Source organism: Macrotis lagotis, chromosome 5 (genome assembly GCF_037893015.1).
Source record: "Macrotis lagotis isolate mMagLag1 chromosome 5, bilby.v1.9.chrom.fasta, whole genome shotgun sequence".
NCBI lineage: Eukaryota > Metazoa > Chordata > Mammalia > Peramelemorphia > Peramelidae > Macrotis > Macrotis lagotis.
In genome coordinates, this window is record NC_133662.1 from 147112853 (window position 1) to 147133063 (window position 20211).

The window sequence follows — 20211 nt, forward strand, 5'->3', positions numbered from 1 at the left end:
GGGGTGACAGATGTCGCAGCCAGATTGCCCCCCATTCTGATTCTATATAAACTTAGATTTTAGCATATCAAGGATCTGTGTTTTCATTGGTATGGATATTCTCAACCAGGTGGGTATTTTTAAGATATTGTGGCTGAAAGAAATCATCCCCCTTTTGGTTAATCTTTGTTGACATCTATTGACTAGCTTCAAATTTTGCTTCATTCTTGAATAGAAGACACACATTCTATTATAAATGAGGGAAGGTTTAAAAAAAGGCACAGAGATGGAGGATGCAATGTTGTGAATTGTGAGTGAGAACAGCAAGTATTACATTTTGGCTACAGCAAAGAATATGCCAGCTTAGAAAGATAGGCTAGAGCCATATTATGGAGGACTTTAAATGCTAAAACGAAGAGTTAGTTTCTTTTAGAGGTAATAAGAAGACACTTGATAAACAAAATGATAACATTTGGCCCTGAAGAAGAGATGAAATGATGTACTTCCCTCCTTTCTTTGTAAGAGATTAAGAATTTGGAACACAGTGTACTTTTTGACAAATTCAGTTGATATCTTCTTTAGTTTTGCTGAATTGTTCTCCCCTTTTTATTCTTCAATAGAGATGATGGCTCTGAGTATGTGTGGGTATGGGTATGTGTGGATGTGTGTATAAGCACATGCTAAGGTAGAGTTATATATTTGGAAATTAAGATAATATTAAAAATGAATAATATAAATTTTTAATAGAGCGAAGCCACTAGAACTTTTTGAGCAGAGAAGCAACAGAATCAAAAATATTTTGATAGTTCTGGGCAAGTTGTTTTGGAGAAGGCAGAGATTTGAAGCAGGGAAACCAATTCAGAGAAAATAGTCCAGGAAAGAGATGATAAAGTCCTAGATTAGCTTGGTGGTTCTGTAAGTAAAGAGAGAGGATGGATGTAAGAATAGTTGTGGAGATAAAACTTGGTAAGTGACTGGAGGCAGAGGAATGAGGAGAGTGAAAAGTCTAAGGTAACTCTGGGACTCTGGACACAATCAGGGCAGTTAGGAAGAGGAGTGGATTTTGAGGGGAAAAGATAATTTTTGTTTATGATTTACTGAGTTTGAGATGCCTAAAGAACTTAAAAGTATGAAATTTCCAATAGGCAGGTAAGAATAGAACTTAGGAAGGATCCTATAATTAGATTTACAAATAGTGTATCCATCTGCATAAGATATTAGTGGAACCCCTTAAAGTCAGTGAGATACCCATGAGGAAAAGATGTATATAAAGAAAAAGACATCGACTAAGCTTTCTACATCATATAATTATTTACCATCCTTCAGAAGTGAAATAGATCATTTACTTTTTTTTTTAGGTTTTTGCAAGGCAATGGTGTTAAGTGACTTGCCCAAGGCCACAGTGCTAGGTAATTAAGTGTCTGAGGCCGGATTTGAACTCAGATACTCCTGACTCCAGGGCCAGTGCCGTATCCACTGTGCCACCTAGCCAACCCTGATCATTTACTTTTCATAATAAATTTCCTCCCAACTAAATCCTTTATCTTCCTCTATGATATAGTTGCATATATCCATCTATTTATATGTGTAAATAATGGTGTATTTAAATATATACTAATTTTCATCAGCACTGTATATGCCCTATCTTAAGTTTTTTGAAGGAGTGGGAGGGACCAGGTTTTCCTTATATTCTAGAAATAGACATAATGCTTGATATGTTACTAGTAAACATTTAGGCAACTATGTGACCCAGAATACTGGGTCTGGAGACAGGAAGACCACTTCTAATCCCTCTTCAGACACTTATCAGCTGAATGACCCTGGGCTGTTTGTAACATTTTTCCTTACCTGTAAATGAGGACACTAAGGGCACTTAGCTTACCATTACCATTCTCAAGTGAGATAATATATGTAAAGTGCTTAAAACAGGACCTAGCACTTATTTCTGACCCAAATGTCCCAGCTACATATTAACTGGGATGATATTGGCTTTTTTTCTACATTCTTCAATGCACCTACCTATGGGCCATTAGGAGCAATGGATCTACAGTTATAGCAATATTTTCAGAGTAATGAAATGTGCTTTACCTGGAACTAGAGTGGTAATGGCTGTTTGGACTGCTTTTCGAATGATGCTGTCTAAGGCAAACATCCAATGAGGCTTGATGTTGTGATTCCGAAGGACTTTATTGACCTAGAGAAAGAAAATGACATGAAGAAAATTTGTCATTTCATCCTCAATATGCTGAGGCAGTATGGTGGTCCATCCCCAGCACCAGACTGCCTCTTAGCCTTGGGAGATATGCCAGTGACTCTTTAGTACTTTAAATTGTTTAAAAGGTGCCCATCTGCACTGGGGGGGCGGGAATTCTTCACTGGCAATTTGTTCTACTAATGAAATCAGAGGTTTAGATAAAAAAAATACTAGTAGGTCTCTTTAAATGAAGCTTTTTCCTTGCTTCTTTTCAGTTTATAAAGGCATTTCTTCACAATAATCTATTGAGAAAAGTAATGAAAATATTATTGTTCCTTTTATGCAGATGAAAAAACTGAGGCAGAGTTTAAGTGACTTTCTAGGCACAAAATTAAGTGGCAATGCTAGGAACTTGAACTGACCAGATTTTTGAGGTATTATACTCTTTTAAAAAAAAAGTCTATTTTATTTATTTAAGGCAATGGGGCTAAGAGTAACTTGCCCAAAATCTCAAAGCTAGATAATTATTAAGTGCCTGAGGCTGGATTTGAACTCAGGTCCTCCTGACTCCAGGACCCATGTTCTATCCACTGCTCCACCTAGCTGCCCTAAGTGCTATACACTTTCCACTAAAGCAGAAATGTAAAATGCACAAGTCTGTGGTCCATAAATATCCCACCATGGTCTGAACCACATTACAATAACATTAGGAAATATTTAACAAAATAAAAAAATAAAGTACAATAAAGATGATACTACATTTAGCTAGATAGATACAGCCTGGAGTCAGGAAGACCTGAGTTCAAATTTGATCTCAGACATTTTCTAACTAAGTGATCTTGAGCAAATCATTTAACCCTGTTTGCCTCAGTTTCTTCATCTGCAAAATGAGCTGAAGAAGAAACGGCAAATCACTCCCATGTGGGATCGTGAAGAAACACAACTGAAACAACTCAACAACAACAACAACATCATTATTACATTCTAAAACTAAGTCAACATGTGGCCCTCAGGGATCTTTACATCTAGTGGCCCCCATTTCTATCTGCATTTGACAAATGCAGTATAGATAGTTAGGAGTCATGGTGAAGAGAGTCAGGGATATCTGGACCCGGAATCAGCAATATCTGAGTTTCAAATCTGGCTTCAGAGACTTAACTATAATCGTGATTCTGGTCAGGTCACTTCCCCTCTCTCAGCCTCAGTTGTCTCCTCTGTAAAATAGGGTTACCCTCCAAGGTCGTTGTGAGGATCAAATCAAATGAAATAATAATTATAAGGTGCTTATCAATGTAGCTAGTATACAGTAGGGGCTTAATAAATGCTTGCTATTATAATAATAATCCAGGTTGCCATATCAGTAAAGAATGATTTTGAGTTTGTTTTTTTTTTTTAAAGCTTGTAATAGGGATGATACGCCACTTCTTGATTCAAACAAAAGTCCTCCAGCACAGCCTAGTGGACTGAGAGGAAAGAAAAGGAACACTTCTCTACTGTTTCTATCTACTGGCTGGACATCCTGGGGTTTCGCTAACATTCTCAGCTCTAGCATTGCTCTAAGTGGGGAAATAACTAATATCTGTAAAACTGCCAAACTAGTCCTTTTTAAAAATCTATGGGGCCATAGTTAAGTGCAAAGTACATTCTGACTATTTTTTTATGTGGGGGGAAAAGGCATTAAATTATAACTGACACATTAAGAGAGAGAATGGCAGTAATGGCAAGTTTAATTCTTGAAAATTTAAAGAAAGCTTTGTAAAGACCATGGGTCTACAAACCACTTTTGCCAACACCCCAAAGCCCCCTCTTCTCCTGATCTCCTAGACAATGTAAGGGCATCTTGGATTATGGAAGCAAAACACAGAATCTGCAGTAAACAGCTAAGAAAGACTACACCATCCATCTTATTTTTGAATAATGGCTCTATCAGGACTATTAAATCAAAAGGAAAGTTATTCTGTGGCAATGTACTTTTTTCTTTTTTTAAGGTTTTTGCAAGTCAATGAGGTTAAGTGGCTTGCCCAAGGCCATAGAGCAAGGTAATTATTAAGTGTCTGAGGTCAAATTTGAACTCAGGTCCTCCTTACTCCAGGGCCAGTGCTCTATCCACTGTACCACCTAGCTGCCCCTCGGCAATGTACTTTTAGAGAGAAAAATAACAAACTCTCTTGCTGTAGCAAGTAGTATTTTTCTGACTCAGTCTTGGACAGACGCTTGGGGTATGCTACCAGCCAAGGAATCAAAGACATTCCTAAAATGGGACAGATTTAGGAAAAACAAACAAACAAACAAACAAACAAACATTAGGATAGAAGCCAAAAGAACACTGCCAGAAATTTCTGGTTTCATGGAGCAGGGACCAGCTCCATCTCCACAATTTTTGGAGTTCCTATTCCCAATGGCCGCCAGATGTCGCCCTCCTGCACAAAGAAAGCGCTGGGCAGAAGAATGTTATGTGGCTGCTAAAGACATCAAAATAAATATGATGACCTGGTGCATGATTTCATAAGCACAAAGTTCAGCTCCGGGAGATGTTTGTCAATTTAGCTGTTTTCCACGGTGATTAGATTTGATGCAAGGGAACACAAATACATAATACATGAGTAGTATTTTTAAAATTAAAAATAAAACCCACCTAGCTTTTCTTTACTTGCTTATATAACTGAAGCACTTTAAAGTTCACAAAATTATATATGTGTACATTTAAAGTCAAATATATATTTGTTCACACATATATATATATATATATATATATATATATATATATATATATACCTCAAATACTATACAAACATATATGGTATAATATTTGAGAAGAGTTATATGAGGTTTTCTTGGTTCTACAATTCCCATCCCCCTCAAAAAAAAAATCTGAAAATACAGCCTTTTATTTTTTTAGAAGTATGATTGTAAGGAGGCAGATGCTGCATCATTAAAAACTCTGTTTTTTAAAGAATAACAGGAAAATATTAAGAATATTAATAAGAAATTAAGAAAAATAAGAAAAAATTGAAGAAGACAATTCTGTTTCTATCCCAAGTTGCTAAAGGCTTTTTAAGAAGGTTGGAAGGGGGCCTGGACTTACGGCATCCTGGAACCCGAATAGAACCACTTGGACTTGACTGATGCCATGGCTGTCGAAGTCCAGCTCCAGCTTTAACTTGGACAGGGTGGTGGCTATGATCTTCCGATCTGTTGACCTCACAAATTCCCGGAGGCTCGCAACTAAAGTTGTGATGTGCTCCCATCTTAGTTTAGGTGCCTCTGCTCCCTGGTGAAGAAATCAACTTGTAAACAGTTCATCCCTGAAACTTTTTTCTTCATCCCCACTGCCCCCAGTGATTTTAATCAGTGATGGAAGCAAAGATACTTTAAATAAAGCATAAGGTTTTTTGAAAAATTTTCTCTCAACTTCATTTTCTTTGCTCTGAGTGAGAAATATTATTCCCATGAAATGTATTCCTCTCGTTTATCCTTTTGTATTTTTGACAAGCAAAAACACTAGAAAAGAAACAGCCATTCAATATCAAAAAATAAGCTGAACCTTTGGCTTAATTCATAGACTTTGAGAGTTAGATGGGACCCCCAGCTGTGTATGGTAACACACTGAAAAGACATCATTTTTTATTAAATACCTAAGTTGTTCAAAACACTATGTTAGGTTCCTAGGAGAGACAAAGATGAGAACCAATGTGTTGCCTATCTTCTATTTATTTAGGGAGAGAAAGAAAGAAGCATTTATTTATTGGGGATAATGGGGGTTAAGTGACTTGCTCTAGGTCACCTAGTTAGTGTTTGAGGTAGGATTAAAATGTAGGTCTTCCTGACTTCAGGCCAAGCCCCAGAAATCCATCCACTAAGCACCTGACTTGTATGATGCGCACAGACAAGGACATTACAAGGTAGAGAATGAGAGGTAAAGGACAAAAGCTAGACAGAATCTTCTAAGAACATTTGAAGAGGGAGAAAATACTTGTGGGGATTAGAGATGATGAGCATCTCATTTCATTCAAAGGTACACATTCATTACAATAAATCTAAAATTCATTGGTCATTTAGACATTTTCTTAAACTAGATTCTACAGTTGTTAACTTATGAGGGGTTACAGATGTATATTTGGGTCTATCCTTTGTTTTCTTTAAAATACCTAGGATACCTGCATTATATGCTTACATTTTACATGCAAAGTTTTACTCAAAGAATATTTTGAATTTGGCATTATACCCAAAGGACAATTAAACTGTGCATACCCTTTGATCCAGCAATACCACTACTAAGTCTGTATCTCAAAGAGATCATAAAAAAGGGTAAAAAAACCCCACAAAAATATACATAGCAGCTCTTTGTGTAGTGGCAAAGATTTGGAAATTGAGGGGATGTCCATCAATTGGGGAATGGCTGAATAAATTGTGGTATATGTATGTGATGGAACACTATTGTTCTAGAAGAAATCATGAGACAGACCTTGAGAATAGCCTGGAAAGACTCACATGAAACGATGCGGAGTGAAGTGTGCAGGAACAATAGAATATCTTAGACACTAACAACAACATGAGGTGATCATCAACCATGATGGACCTGCATATTTCAGCAGTCCAATAATCGAAGACAATTCTAAAGGACTGTGATGGAAAATACCATCCACATGAAGAGAAGGAAGTGTGGAGTTTAAATGAACATCAAAGCTGAACATATTCAATTTTTAAAAGTTGTCTTATATATTATGTTTTTTTCCTATTTTAATTTGATTCTTCTTTCACAAAATAATTAATATGAATCAACATTATGGATTAATATGGTTATACTTGCATATCCTATATTAGATTGCTTTCTGTCAGGGAGAAGAAAGAGGAAAAGGAGAAAAAATGTGAAACTCAAAACCTTGCAAAAAATACTGTTGAAAACTACAGTTGCATGTAGCTGGAAAAATAAATAAATGATTTTTTTTAAAAAGAATACTTGCTGTTTAGTCATGTCTAACTCTTCATGATCCCATTTGGGGTTTTCCTGACATAGTTACTTGAGAGGTCTGCCATTTCCTTCTTTTCATTCCTCATACATAAGGAAACTGAGGTCACCAGTGACTTGTCCAGGGTCATACAGCCAGTAAGCAGTTGAAGTCAGATTTGAATGAAGGAAGAAGAATTTTTCTGACTTCATGCCCAGCCTTCTATCATCCACTTCACCACCTAGCAGCCTATAAGAATACTTGTAGCTATCATTAAAATACTTTTTCTTTCTTTTGCCCAATTTGTAGACAACAAAAGCTAGAAAAACATATTTTCCTCTGAAAAATGTTTTATTGATATTTTGAGGTAATTTTGCTATATCATCTACATTTTCCAATGTATCAATTCGTTTCCCAGAGAATAAAGTTATTTTTTTCTGAATTAATACTAAATTTCAATTGGGGTAGAAAAATAAACAAAATCATAGTGATGCAAAAAAAAGCAGTAAAAGAGAAACCAGGCTAGCTATTTAGATATTTTATCTTCCCAAAAAATCTGCCTGTTTGTGTAAAAAAAGTTTAGATAGCAAACTTTTTGGCATTAGCTTTGTTTTTATAAAAGGAAAACATGTTGCTTCTTGTCCTTGTACCAATGTCCTAAGAAGGAACATTTAGTGCTTTATTTTTTCTCTATATGCTATCCTTTTAGGGTTTTTTTTTTTGCAAGGCAAATGGGGTTAAAGTGGCTTGCCCAAGGCCACACAGCTGGGTAATTATTAAGTGTCTGAGACTGGATTTGAACCCAGGTACTCCTGACTCCAGGGCTGGTGCTTTATCCACTGTGCCACCTAGCCGCCCCTATGCTATCCTTTTAGATCTCATTTATCTGGCTTATATAATATTGGCCCAATTCACCTATCTCTTTGTACATTCCTTACAGAGTCTTGAAAAGAGACCTGGCTTATACCAGAAAATAACTCTATTAAGGGGAGAACCTGATGCAATGAAAATGCTATTTCACAGAATCAATAGTTGGCATTTAATAAGAAAACACAATGTTCTTATATAATGTTCTTCATATCATTTGGCATTTTAGAACAAGAAATTACAATACTCCAAGGAGCAGAAAGAGAAAAATATAACAGAGAATTTACTAAGGATCTATTAGTCTTTCACTGTGGTAGGTGCTGGGAAAAAATAGCCAAATTCAAAGAAAAACTATATTTTAATTCTTAAAAAAGTTAAAAACTATGAGATGGCAGCATTAGCTTTTTCCTAGGTATCTACAAGGAATGAATAGGTGGTACAGTGGATAGAGGACAGGGCTCAGAGTGGGAAGATCTGAATTCAAATTCAGTGTCAGACATTTACTGCTTTTTTGACCCTGGCCAAGTCACCTAATTCTTATTTATCTCCTCTTCTCATCTGTAAAATGGGAACACATTGTAGAAGGAAATGGCAAACCACTTCAGTTATCTTTGCCAAGAAAACCCCATGGACAATGTCCATAGGATCACATAGAGTTGGATATGACTGAACAATTGAACATCAGGCATCTAGAGTCCTGGATTCTCTTTCCTGATGACTACTAAATCACTGTGTAGTAGTCACATAACTTCATCCTTCTCTATTTTATTATTTATAAAAATGCAATTTTAACAATATTTGATTTGCAGGATCACAGATTTAAAGCTGGGAGGGAACTTGAAAGACACTCAGTCCTGCCCTTCATTTCACAGATAAGGAAAGTGAGCTGAGAACGATTCAATGACTTACTCGGCATCACGCCACTACTAAGAGTGGGTTGAAGTAAAATCTGAACCTAGGATTTCCTGACTTCATGGCTAGCATTTTTTTTCCTCCTTTGCCTCTCATACCAAATCCAATAGTCAAAATTTAAACTCTTATAACTTCAAACAAAACTTGGTAAGTAAATATGCCTCCTGAATTAGAAAAGTACACTATGATTATTAATAGAGGATGCTTCAAAGGTCTTGGTACAGTTTTATTATTTGATAGCTTAAATGTTCAATGTCCTCCAAACTTTGGACCATTCAGAATACACAAAGTACCTAATTCATGTACATTCTACATGTATGTACCTCTTGCACAGGAAGAGTTGCCATAGACTTCAGATGAAGTTATAATTATAGAACAAGGAGGATCCAAGTAAGAAGACATCTATCTGCCCTCTAAGTCATTAGTTTTTCTCTCTCTTGATATGATTCTGAATACATTTAATACTTCTTTATCCATACATATTTTAATAGGATATAAGCTCCTTGAGGACTTCAGACTAGAAGAACCGCCCTTTCCTCCCTTATTTCTTTCATCTTGCTGCCACAAATCCATCATTTGTCCACTTCCTCTCCAGCCTTCCCACCCAAATTTGGTCTCCACTGCTTTATTTGACTTCAGACTCAGTAGAGGGCAGATGAAGAAAAATGGGGAAATGAACCAAAAAAAAAATTCCCCACAAACCAAACAAAATTGAGGAGAAAGGTGGATAAAGATGAATCTATGCTATGGTTCCTCCCTCCTCCCTTAAAATATATTGCCCATGGCAGGGTCCATCCTTCTAAATGACCATTCTCAGAAGCTCTAACTTGTACTTCTTACTGCCAGAGCTTCTTTCTCAGTTCTTCTGGTGACATATACAAGATGGTCTACCCTCTTTCCAAAGGAAGAACAGAGTCTGTGTTTTCCTCTGAAATGTGGATGTATATTAATTCAATTGTCTGCATGCCCCCAAAACTTCCATTAATACCTGAGAGGTATTTAGTTTTGATTATATGTGATAAAGAAAGAAGGAAAAATGAAGGAAGGAGGAAAAGAGTGGAAGGAGGGAGAAATTCTTTATTGAAGGAACTGGAAGTTAAGCTCCAGCCTTCAGATTAAAAGGGTTCTATTACATTGAAATGGACCCTCCAGAAGTAAGAGGAAGTAAAATTATAGAGCAAGGAGGATCCAAAGAAGATGATGCTCATCTTCCCTCCAACTCAGCTATTAGCTCTTTCCTCTCTTGATATAATTCTGAAAACATTTTATACTTCTTTATCTGTATACATTTCAACAAGAGGTAAGGTCCTTGAGAAGAGGAAATAATTGGTTTTTATCTTTATTGCCCCAGAGACCTGCAAAGGGTCTGCTAGACAGTAGACACCAAAAAATGCAGACTGAACAACTGAATGGAGCCTAGTTCTACTTCTATTCTGGTAAATACACCAAACACATTTCAGGGTGAGATTTTTTTTTTTTTTTTAGGTTTTTGCCAGGCAAACGGGGTTAAGTGGTTTGCCCAAGGCCACACGGCTAGGCAATTATTAAGTGTCTGAGACTGGATTTGAACCCAGGTACTCCTGACTCCAGGGCCGGTGCTTTATCCACTGCACCACCTAGCCGCCCCCAGGGTGATATTTTTAAAGATTTCCTGAAATTTTATGTCTAATTTTATTTTTGACCCTCTCATGTGCTATTATTACCAAGTCCCTAGAGAGGCTTATGAGGGTTTTTTTTAAATCTTGGCTTTAAGGACAGAAATCTACAAGAATCTGTGAGAATGGATCAGAGGAAGAGTCAAGTCCACTAACATTTTATTAAGGGTTTACTATACATCAGGTTTTAAGCTAAGCACCAAGGATACATAAAAATGGCAAAAACAAAACAAGAAATTCATAGTCTAACAAGGAAGACAGCATATTAAGGAACCATATTCAAATAAGATATTTGTAGGATAAACTGGAAATAATCTTAGAGAAAAAGCATGAAGATTTAAGAAGCTGGGAAAGAATTGTAGCTTTTTTTTAAAGGGAATAGTTGAAACTTGAGAAGGAAGCTAGGGAAGTCAAGAGATGAGAAAGGAGAGAATGACAGCCTTTGGGGTGAGATCAGAGAAAATAGCTAGAATCAGAAGATGGATTGTTATGTGTGAGGAATTTGAGATGCTATAAAGGGTTTTTGTTTTTTCTTTTTGCGAGACAATGGGATTAAGTGACTCATTCAAGGTCACACAACTAAGTAAATATTAAGTGTCTGAGGTTACATTTGAACTCAGGTCCTCCTGACTCCAGGGTCAGTACTCTGTTCACCACTGTGCCACCTAGCTACCCCTACAAAGGAATTTTTAAGGCAAATACTAGTTATTATGAAGTCAGTCAGTGTAGTTGAATCTCATAGTATGTGGAGAACAAAATGTAAGACAATGGAAAGGTATAGGCTATAAAGCTTTAAATGTCAAAACAGAAATTCATAGTGATCCTGGAGGGAAAGGGAGTCCCTGGAACTCTCTGAGAAGGGGATGACATAGTCAGACTTTTATTTTAGGAAGATCTCCTTGGTAGCTGAGTGAGGGATGGGGCTGGAGTGAAGTGGGGAGAGACCTGAGACAGGGAGACCAGTCAGAGGTGATAGTGGCAGGCCAGATAAAAGGTGACAAGGACCTGAATTAATATTGTGTCTGTATGACTGGAGGAAAGCGGACAAATACAACAGATGTTGTGAAGGGAGAAATGGCAAGATTTGTCAGTGGAAAGGAAATATATATATCTGAGGTCAGTCAGAGAGGGGGGTTGAGAATAATTATAATATCTACCATTTATATAGTATTGCTTTAAACATTTTACATGTTATTTCATTTGATCTTCCCAATAACCTTGAGAGGATGACCCTGAAGTAGGAAGCCTAGGAAGAATGAGTAACTTGGAACGTAGTGGTGTCCTATATTGTAATGGGCAAATTTCTGTTCTAGGGAAAGAAATGATGAGTTCTGTTTTGAGATGCCTCTGGGATATCCTGGATATGCCCTAGAAGCAGTTGGAAATTAGTAATTATAGCTCAAGAGAGAAACTAGGGCTGGATACATCCATCTATCTATCTATCTATCTATCTATCTATCTATCTGTCTGTCTGTCTGTCTGTCTGTCTGTCTGTCTATCTATACCTATGGGCAGCTAGGCGGCACAGTGGATACAGTGCCATGTCTGGACTCAGCAAGACATGTATTCAAATCTGGCCTCAGGCACTTACTAGCTGTGGGATCCTGGGCAAGTCATTTAACCCTGTTTGCCTCAGTTTCTTTATCTGTCAAATGAGGTGAAGGAAATGATAAGCTATTTCAATATCTCTACCAAGAAAACTCCAAATGGGCCCATGAAGAGTTGGACACATCTGAAACAACTGAACAACAACAACAACAAATATAGATCTGGGAATCAGTTGCAGAAAGAATATAGACAAACCTATGAAGACATTACCAAGTGATGTAGGTCAGAGCCAAAAAGCGAAGAGGATCTAGGGCAGATGCCCAAGCTGGGATGTTTTAGGTTTAAATTAGCTTTGTAGGTTGAGAGATGCCATTTCCATGAAGAATACTGTTTCTATGGAAGAATATTTTTGAAATTCTACAACTGACTCTTAAACACATAGAACAAAAGAACAGAGACTGGTTGATTAATACTGGGCTCAAGTGTAAGTCAGAATGATGCTGGACCTGGAATCAGGAAGGTCTGAGTTCAAGTCCTAGCTCTGAAATCCTGGGGCATGTTACTTAACACCTTTTGTCCTTACTCCTTTATATGTAAAGTGAAGATAGCCTCCAATGCTCCCTACAACTTTAAATCTATGATCCCAAAATCTTTACTTTTTTTTTTTTTTAAATATCTTGCCTAGGATCAGTTAGTAAGTATCTGAGGTGTTGAACAGATTCTAGGACCAGAGCTCCATCCACTGCACCACCTCCCACCTGCTTTAATTATTAGTAAAGCTCTATACACATATGATCTCATCTGTCTCTCAAAACAAACCTGTGAGGTAGCTACTATTATGTTAGTTATTATTATGATCCCCATTTTTAGAAAGGAGGAAACACAGCCTTCCACAATCCCAGTTCTGCCCTTTCTTCACCAGTTGTTTCTCAATCTCTGACCTCTCAAAGTAGCCTTTGAATTTGGTTCAAATCCTTGGGCTCAGGCACTTCCTAACTGGGTGACTTCTTATTACCTTGTCTCTGCTTACTCATCAGTAAAACAAGAGGGCAGCACTTGGCAGACTCTGAGCTCTCTCTTCACTTCAAATTAATGATCTTGTAATGCTATTTTTATTTATCTGAATTTGTTGTCTAACATTTCAAAATTTTTTCAAAAAGTTATTTTTAGGGGAGGCTAGGTGGCATAGTGGATAAAGCATCGGCCTTGAAGTCATGAGTACCTGGGTTCAAATCTGGTCTCAGACACTTAATAATTACCTAGATGTGTGGCCTTGGGCAAGCCACTTGACCCCATTTGCCTTGCAAAAAAAAACCCCTAAAAAAAAAAAGTGATTTTTACTTGAGCCAATGATTCCATTAGGTTTCTAGCAACTTCATCCTGGTCTTCAGTCAATATCCTATGTAGAGTGGCTCTTCGTTCACTGTCTTTTCTCAGCATAAAGAATCCAGAATCTTTTTCTTCTGGGGAAGGGGGAGCACTGTGATCTTCAAAATTTTCATCTGGAATACTATAAAAATATGTGCACTAAAATCATTATTTCATTTCATTTATGAAACAAACACAAATTTATTCTCTCTCTCCATATCTCCTCTCTCCCTTTTCTTTTTCTTCATTCCTCCCCTTTAGCTTTCTCTCTCAATCTTTCCCTGTCTCTCTCTCCTGCTTCTCCTCCCTCTTCTGTTCTCTCTCTCTCCCTCCTTTTCCCTCCCCCCCTCTCCCTCTCCCCCAATTCACTCAAACCAAGCTAGGTCTTTACCCCAAAAAGAGCGTCCGTATTCCTTTCCCATCTTTTTCTCCACAGGATTTGGCTCTTGTTTTGAAAGAGAAGGGATCTACTTTTAAATCGGTGTCAGGTGAAACGGAGCCATACTCGCTGCTGCTGCTTGTGTCTTCCACTAACACAGGGACAGGCAAGGATATGCTCCTAAGATATTCTGTTCATTAGGGAAGAGGGGGAAAACATGATAGATTTAAAAAAAAAACGATCACAGGAGGCAATAAATCTATGAAATGTTGACAATAGGAAGATTCTTTTTTAAGATTAAGAACCTTAACTTTTAATCCTGTTACATTCATCAGGCAGTTATAGATTACATGGATATATATATATATATATATATATATATATATATATATATGCATATATGTATGTATGTATATATATATGTATATATGTTACAAATCCAACTTTAAAGATATATTTTCAGTTAGTTTAAAGGTCACTAGTCCAATAGTCACCTAAATTCTATCAGCATTTGCTGAGTTTTGTTAGTTTAGTTATTTTTTAGTCAAGTCTGATTCTTCATGATCTCTTTTTGGTCTTTTCTTGGCAAAGATCCTGGAGAGCTCATTTTACAGATGAGGAAACTGAGACAATCAGGGTTAATTGATTTGCCCAGGGTCACACCTAATAAGTGTCTGAGGTAAGATTTGAACTTGGGAAGATGAGTCTTCCTGACTACAGGCCTAGTTCTCTATCTACTGCCCCACCTAGCTAGTGGACAAAATTCCAGGTCCATTCCAAAAGAAATAGCTCACAATTACACAGCACTAATTTGCTGTGAGCTCCCCAAGGGAAGAGACTATATTTTGCCTCTTTATGAAGAAAGGATGAAACTCGAAAATGGATAAATAACACACCCATGATCATACTGCTAGTGAACGGTAGGCTAGAGAGTTTAAACTGCCAAATCCAAGCCCACTTTCCAATTCAATTCACCATGCTTCATCCCTCTCCAGGCTGCATGGCTAACTCATCTTCACAATTCTTTCTCTCCTGCCTCAACTCCACATCTCCTTTCTTTCAGCTACCCTCTTTCTTCAACCTGCTTTCCAGTTTTTTTTTTGACTTCCTTCATTACAAAGCAGGATTTTTGAGGGTAGGGGTTGTCTTTCAGCTTCTATTTGTATTTGAATTATTAAGCACAGATAATAGTATTAGCTAGCATTACATAGTGTCCCCTACATTTTAGACACTGTGTTAATAAGCTCTTTATAAAAATTGTCTCATTTGAACTTCATGATAATTCCTAGAGGTAGGTGCTATGATTATTCATAGAGCCCTGGGAATCAGCAAGACTCATATGTAAAATGAATTGGATAAAGAAATGGCAAACTACTCCAGTATCTTTGTGAAGAAAACTCAAGCAGGGTCCTGAAGAATTAGACACAAATGAAATGATGGAACAATAATTATTATTCCTATTTTATAGGCTGAGTACTCTGAGGCAAACAATGACTACTTGTCCAAAGATCACACAGCTAGTTAAGTGGCTGAAGTAGAATTTGAACTGAGGCCTTCATGATTCCAAGCTCACTGCTCTAATCACTGTACCACCTTGCTGCTAAATAACAAACACTTAATAAATGAATGTCAACTGAATTATTTATCTAAATGCAACTCTTTCCCCAAATGGAATCTTTTAATACACTTGATTTTTCTTGGCATTAGGATGGCTCATCAATAGCATGGGTCTCAGTGGAGAAAGAGGTGGTTGGATATGGTGGATAAAAGACTGAGTTTGGATCCAGATGAATTGCTTTTTCATTTTCTAACACGATCTCTGGCAAGTCATATCTCTCTGGGTCTTGCTTTCTTATTAAGAAAATGAGATTAGTCGGGATAATCTCTATGGTCCATTCCTATTCTAACTCCTGTGATAATAATAATAAAAGATACATTAAGTAATGGACAACTGATACTGCTTTATGCTGATTTTATTGTGCTTTATACACAGTGCTTATATATCAAGTGAAGCATAGACTATTTAACTCAGATGTATTACTTCTGCTCACTCCTAAAATTTATAAAAATGAGAATAGCAGATTGTTTTTTTTTCTAGAAATCATTAAGAAGTTTTATTTTTTACAATTACTCTTAGATTTTTAGATCTATAAAGGAGTCTCAGGGACATTTGGTCCATTTTACAAATAAGGAAACTGAGGTAAAGTGATATACTAATGCCACTCAGACAGTTAATGGTGGAGGTGGGTCTGCATCTAACTCTTCTGACTCTCCTTTCAACCTTCAGAAATAACACTCTCAGAAATAAGAGGAAGGATATTTGATTAGGCCTCATAAAAAGTCACTTTCACCTATTTACTCACATAATATAATGATTCAGTGGATAGGAGCAAACATGGGCTAATCCAAGGCATGGATAATTTAAAAATTGTTCTCATTTGGCTGTGCACTGTCACTTTAGAGCATATTAGCCTTCCTCATAATGATTTCCTTAGGCTAATGTTGAAAATTCATTTGTACTCTCTGAGCTCCCACCAGCTGCCAGTTGTTTTCAGTCCAAGGTGACAATATAAAATTTTTAGTCTGAAAATTTGCCTCAGAAAATTTACAAAGTGGTTAGTGAATACCAAAAGAAACAAAACAAAACACACTGAGAAAGCTAACTGTATTCAAAGCCAAATTTTCAAAGAATATAGTTACCAGTTCACCACCAGGAAATAATGATCAAAGACTAGTTAAGGCAGAAAAGTTAAACAGAGTATGTAATCTGGTTTACTGTTGCTTTAGTTATTAGCACTGGCACATAACACATAATTTAAGCTAATTGATGAAGGAGTCTAGATTCAGTACATAACACACCAGGCTTTGTTTCCCTGAGGGGTGAATATTTTAAAAAATTAGTTTTATAAATGGGTAAAGGTTAAAAAAAATGGGCTCACCATTTGATCCAGCTGAAAGAGCTATGGAAGGAAATGCAAGCAGAGTTAGTATTTTCTCATAATATCAAAATCTGGGGCAAAGAATAGATTCCTCTCAAAATATTTTATATATATATATATATATATATATATATATATATTATATATGGACAAGAAATTATAGAATTTTATTTATGTGTATGAAATGTTACATATTTTAATATAGTATCTATTTTATTATGTTATTTGTTTTCAGGTAATATATGTTATATAATATAATTTTTAGATGACATATATCACCTGAAAAATACAGAATAAAATAATAAATAAATATAATATTTAATATATTAATAATAAATAAAATGAAAAACATAATGTAGCTTGAGAAGTCATTTCAGAAAAAAACTATAAAACATACACACACAAAGACATAGACATTCAAACATATATCTTTTGAAATGAGTTTTTAATATTTTTGTTAACAATTTTAAACAATTCATCTCAGGAGGAAAAAAATAGGAGAATGAACCAGATTTTTTTGTCCTGCCTCAGAGGTCCTTATGATTCATTCCTAAATGTCTCATGAAAAGACTGATGTTCCTCTCCACCCCTGCCTCAATTACCTTTTCCCAGTTCTGGAACTAAAATCGAATCAATACTGCCATTACCACTGGAAAGGTATATCAATCCAGTCTCCTATGACTCTACTCATCATCTCTATAATCTTCTAAATCAAAACAGATCCTTCCAAGATCACTCCTCCCCTATATGTTCTCTTCCCCAATAAAATCATAAGTCTCTGTTTTGTATTTGCATCCCTATTAGGTAGAGCACAGTCCTTAGAACATAATACATGCTTTTCAATTCATTTATTCATCACAGGACCTCTGTGGCCACTGAGTCCAATCTGATCATTTTTCTTATGAGGAAACTAAAGCCTAAGGGATGTTAAGTGACCTGTCTAAATTTACAAAAGTCTACTAGCCCTCAGGGTCCTCCCCTGGCCTTCTCTGAATCCCTAGCCATTCTCTTAATCTCTGGCTTTATGTTTATTCCTTTTACTCCTCCCCCACCCCACCCAACCAGTCTAGAGGGGGATTCAGAATACTCCCACATCACTTTTTTTTTCCACAGTCACTTCTCAACTCTCCTTTAACTACCAACTGATATTTAGCAATGTCTGCTCCTTTGAAGTTCTCGCTAATTAAAAATCTTTACCCAATCTGGGTTCTCCAACATCATTATGAGAGAGATTACACCCATTTTATTTACCTCCTTCTCCTCCCCAACTTTTGCCTTTGTTCTAGGGAACATCAGTATTGATGTTCCCATAACCTTCTTAACTGCTCCATTCCTCAGGCTTAAATATCCCACATCAGCTATGCACAGAAATGGTTGTCATGGATTTTACCAAGTTCCCTTCTTAATGTGACATTCTCTATCTGAAAACAACCTCCTTTGCCTCATCCCTCCTAAACTCATTCTCCCTTGTTGAGGACCTTCAATACCTTTTCCCCACAGTTCTTTTTTAGGTCAGTATTTCTGCATTTGACTTCCTTTACAACCTCGATCCTATTGCTAGCCATTTATCCACTACTCACAAATCTCTAGTCCCCTTGTCCTATCATTGCTAAATTTCAGCTCTGGCAGATTCCCATCATCTTCACTTTTTACTCCTATTCACATACACCTAAACAGACCTAGAGGAAGTACCAGAACCATACTGACTGGGTGCACTAAAAACTGCTCATCTAACCTCAAATGGACACTCACTCAGACCAACTCACTGCAATAAGGCAATCCTTTTTCATTCATTTCACATCTCACTTCACACAGAAGCTCTTCCAATCTATTCTCTCCTCAAGGCTCTTACCACTTGACCTTCCCTTCCTCCTCTCAGCTAAGGAATTAATCTCATAATAGTTCATAAGAAAATAGGGCCATTTGACATGAGCCTCCCCTTTTCAAAACTTCTTACTTATATCCCCTCTCTCCTCCTTTCTTCTAGTTTTGACAGTGAGGCGGTCCTTCTCTTTGCCAAGATCAAATCTATACATGTCCTTGATTCCAAACTCTCATTTTTCTCCTGCAGTTTGAAACCTCAATCATCTTTAGTCCTCTTAATTGTCAATATATTCTTGTTTGGTTTTTTTGTTTTTTAGGTTTTTGCAAGGCAAATGGGGTTAAGTGGCTTGCCCAAGGCCACACAGTTAGGTAATTATTAAGTGTCTGAGACTGGATTTAAACCCAGGTACTCCTGACTCCAAGGCTGGTGCTTTATCCACTATGCCACCTAGCTGCCCCAATATATTCTTAATTTACTAATTCATTCTCCACCACCGTCAAACATTCCCAAATTTCCCCCATCCTTAAAAAATATCTTGACTAGACCATATCATCTCATCAAGCTACTATCCCATCTCTCTTTTTCTCTTCTTTTTTTTTTTTTAAACAAGGCAAGGGGGTTAAGTGACTTGCCCAAGCTCAAACAGTTAAGTAAATATTAAGTGTCTGAGGCCAGATTTGAAATCATGTTCTCCTAAATCCAAGGCCAGTGTTCTATACACTGGGTCACCTGGCTGCCACTTTTTCTTTCTTTCTCAATCAAATTCCTAAAAAAAGTTCGGTGCCTTTTCTCTCTTCTCACTCATTCAACTCTTTGCAATCCAACTTTGGACATCTTCACTCACCTGAAATGTCCTCCCAAAGTTATCAACAATCAACAGATCTGAATTTTTTTCTTGATTCTCATCCTTCTCCCTTATACTAATAAGGAGCACATTCTCCTTCTGGATACTCTTTTCTCTCTTCCAGTTTACCTACATTTCCTTTTCAGTCTCTTTTGATGTCTCATCTTCATATCTCATCCCCTAACTTTGGAGACTTCCATAGGTCTATATGGAACACACCTCAGGAACCTTCTCAGCACTCCTTGGCTTTATCATCTTTCTGAAAATGACCCTAGATGTCTCTAATCCAGTTTTTATCTTTCTTTTGAGCCTCATCAACAATTACCTGTGGGGCATTTCAAAATGGATGTCCCAGAGAAATCTCAAACTCAATACATCCAGAAAAGTGTTCATTATTTTTTTCTTAACACCAATTCTTCCTCCAAACTCTCCGATTTCTATCAAAGGCATCACAAGTCTTCCAGTCAGTCTCCCAAACTTGTAATCATGGTAATATCCTGATCCCTTTACTTTTTGCTCACTCCACATAATTTCTCAGTTGTCATTCTATCCTTTTACCTCCGCCTCCAGTACATCTCTTACCCCTTCCTTCTACTTGTGACTCATCTCCTTAATTCAAGATACTTATCACCTCTTTCACAAATTAGCACAATAGCCTCCACACTGATCTTCCTGCCTAAAGTCTCTACTTAACCAGGTCTATCCTATACATTGCTGTCAAAATGAGTTTCCTTAAGTGCAGATCTATGTTA

The 20211-nt window shown here is 36.9% G+C and overlaps 1 protein-coding gene across 2 annotated transcripts in view; it reads right to left on the minus strand.

The window, feature by feature from the left end:
• The window catches only part of MAP3K5 (mitogen-activated protein kinase kinase kinase 5), a 280602-nt gene that overhangs the window by 26197 nt on the left and 234194 nt on the right, over positions 1–20211 (minus strand). For both annotated transcript variants that reach the window (XM_074187670.1, XM_074187671.1), the window contains 5 exons: positions 16791–16811; positions 13864–14041; positions 13446–13614; positions 5259–5444; positions 2068–2173 (listed from right to left, as the gene is read on the minus strand). In XM_074187670.1, the coding sequence (XP_074043771.1) occupies positions 2068–2173; positions 5259–5444; positions 13446–13614; positions 13864–14041; positions 16791–16811 (660 nt within the window). The remainder of the gene's footprint in view (positions 1–2067; positions 2174–5258; positions 5445–13445; positions 13615–13863; positions 14042–16790; positions 16812–20211) is intronic.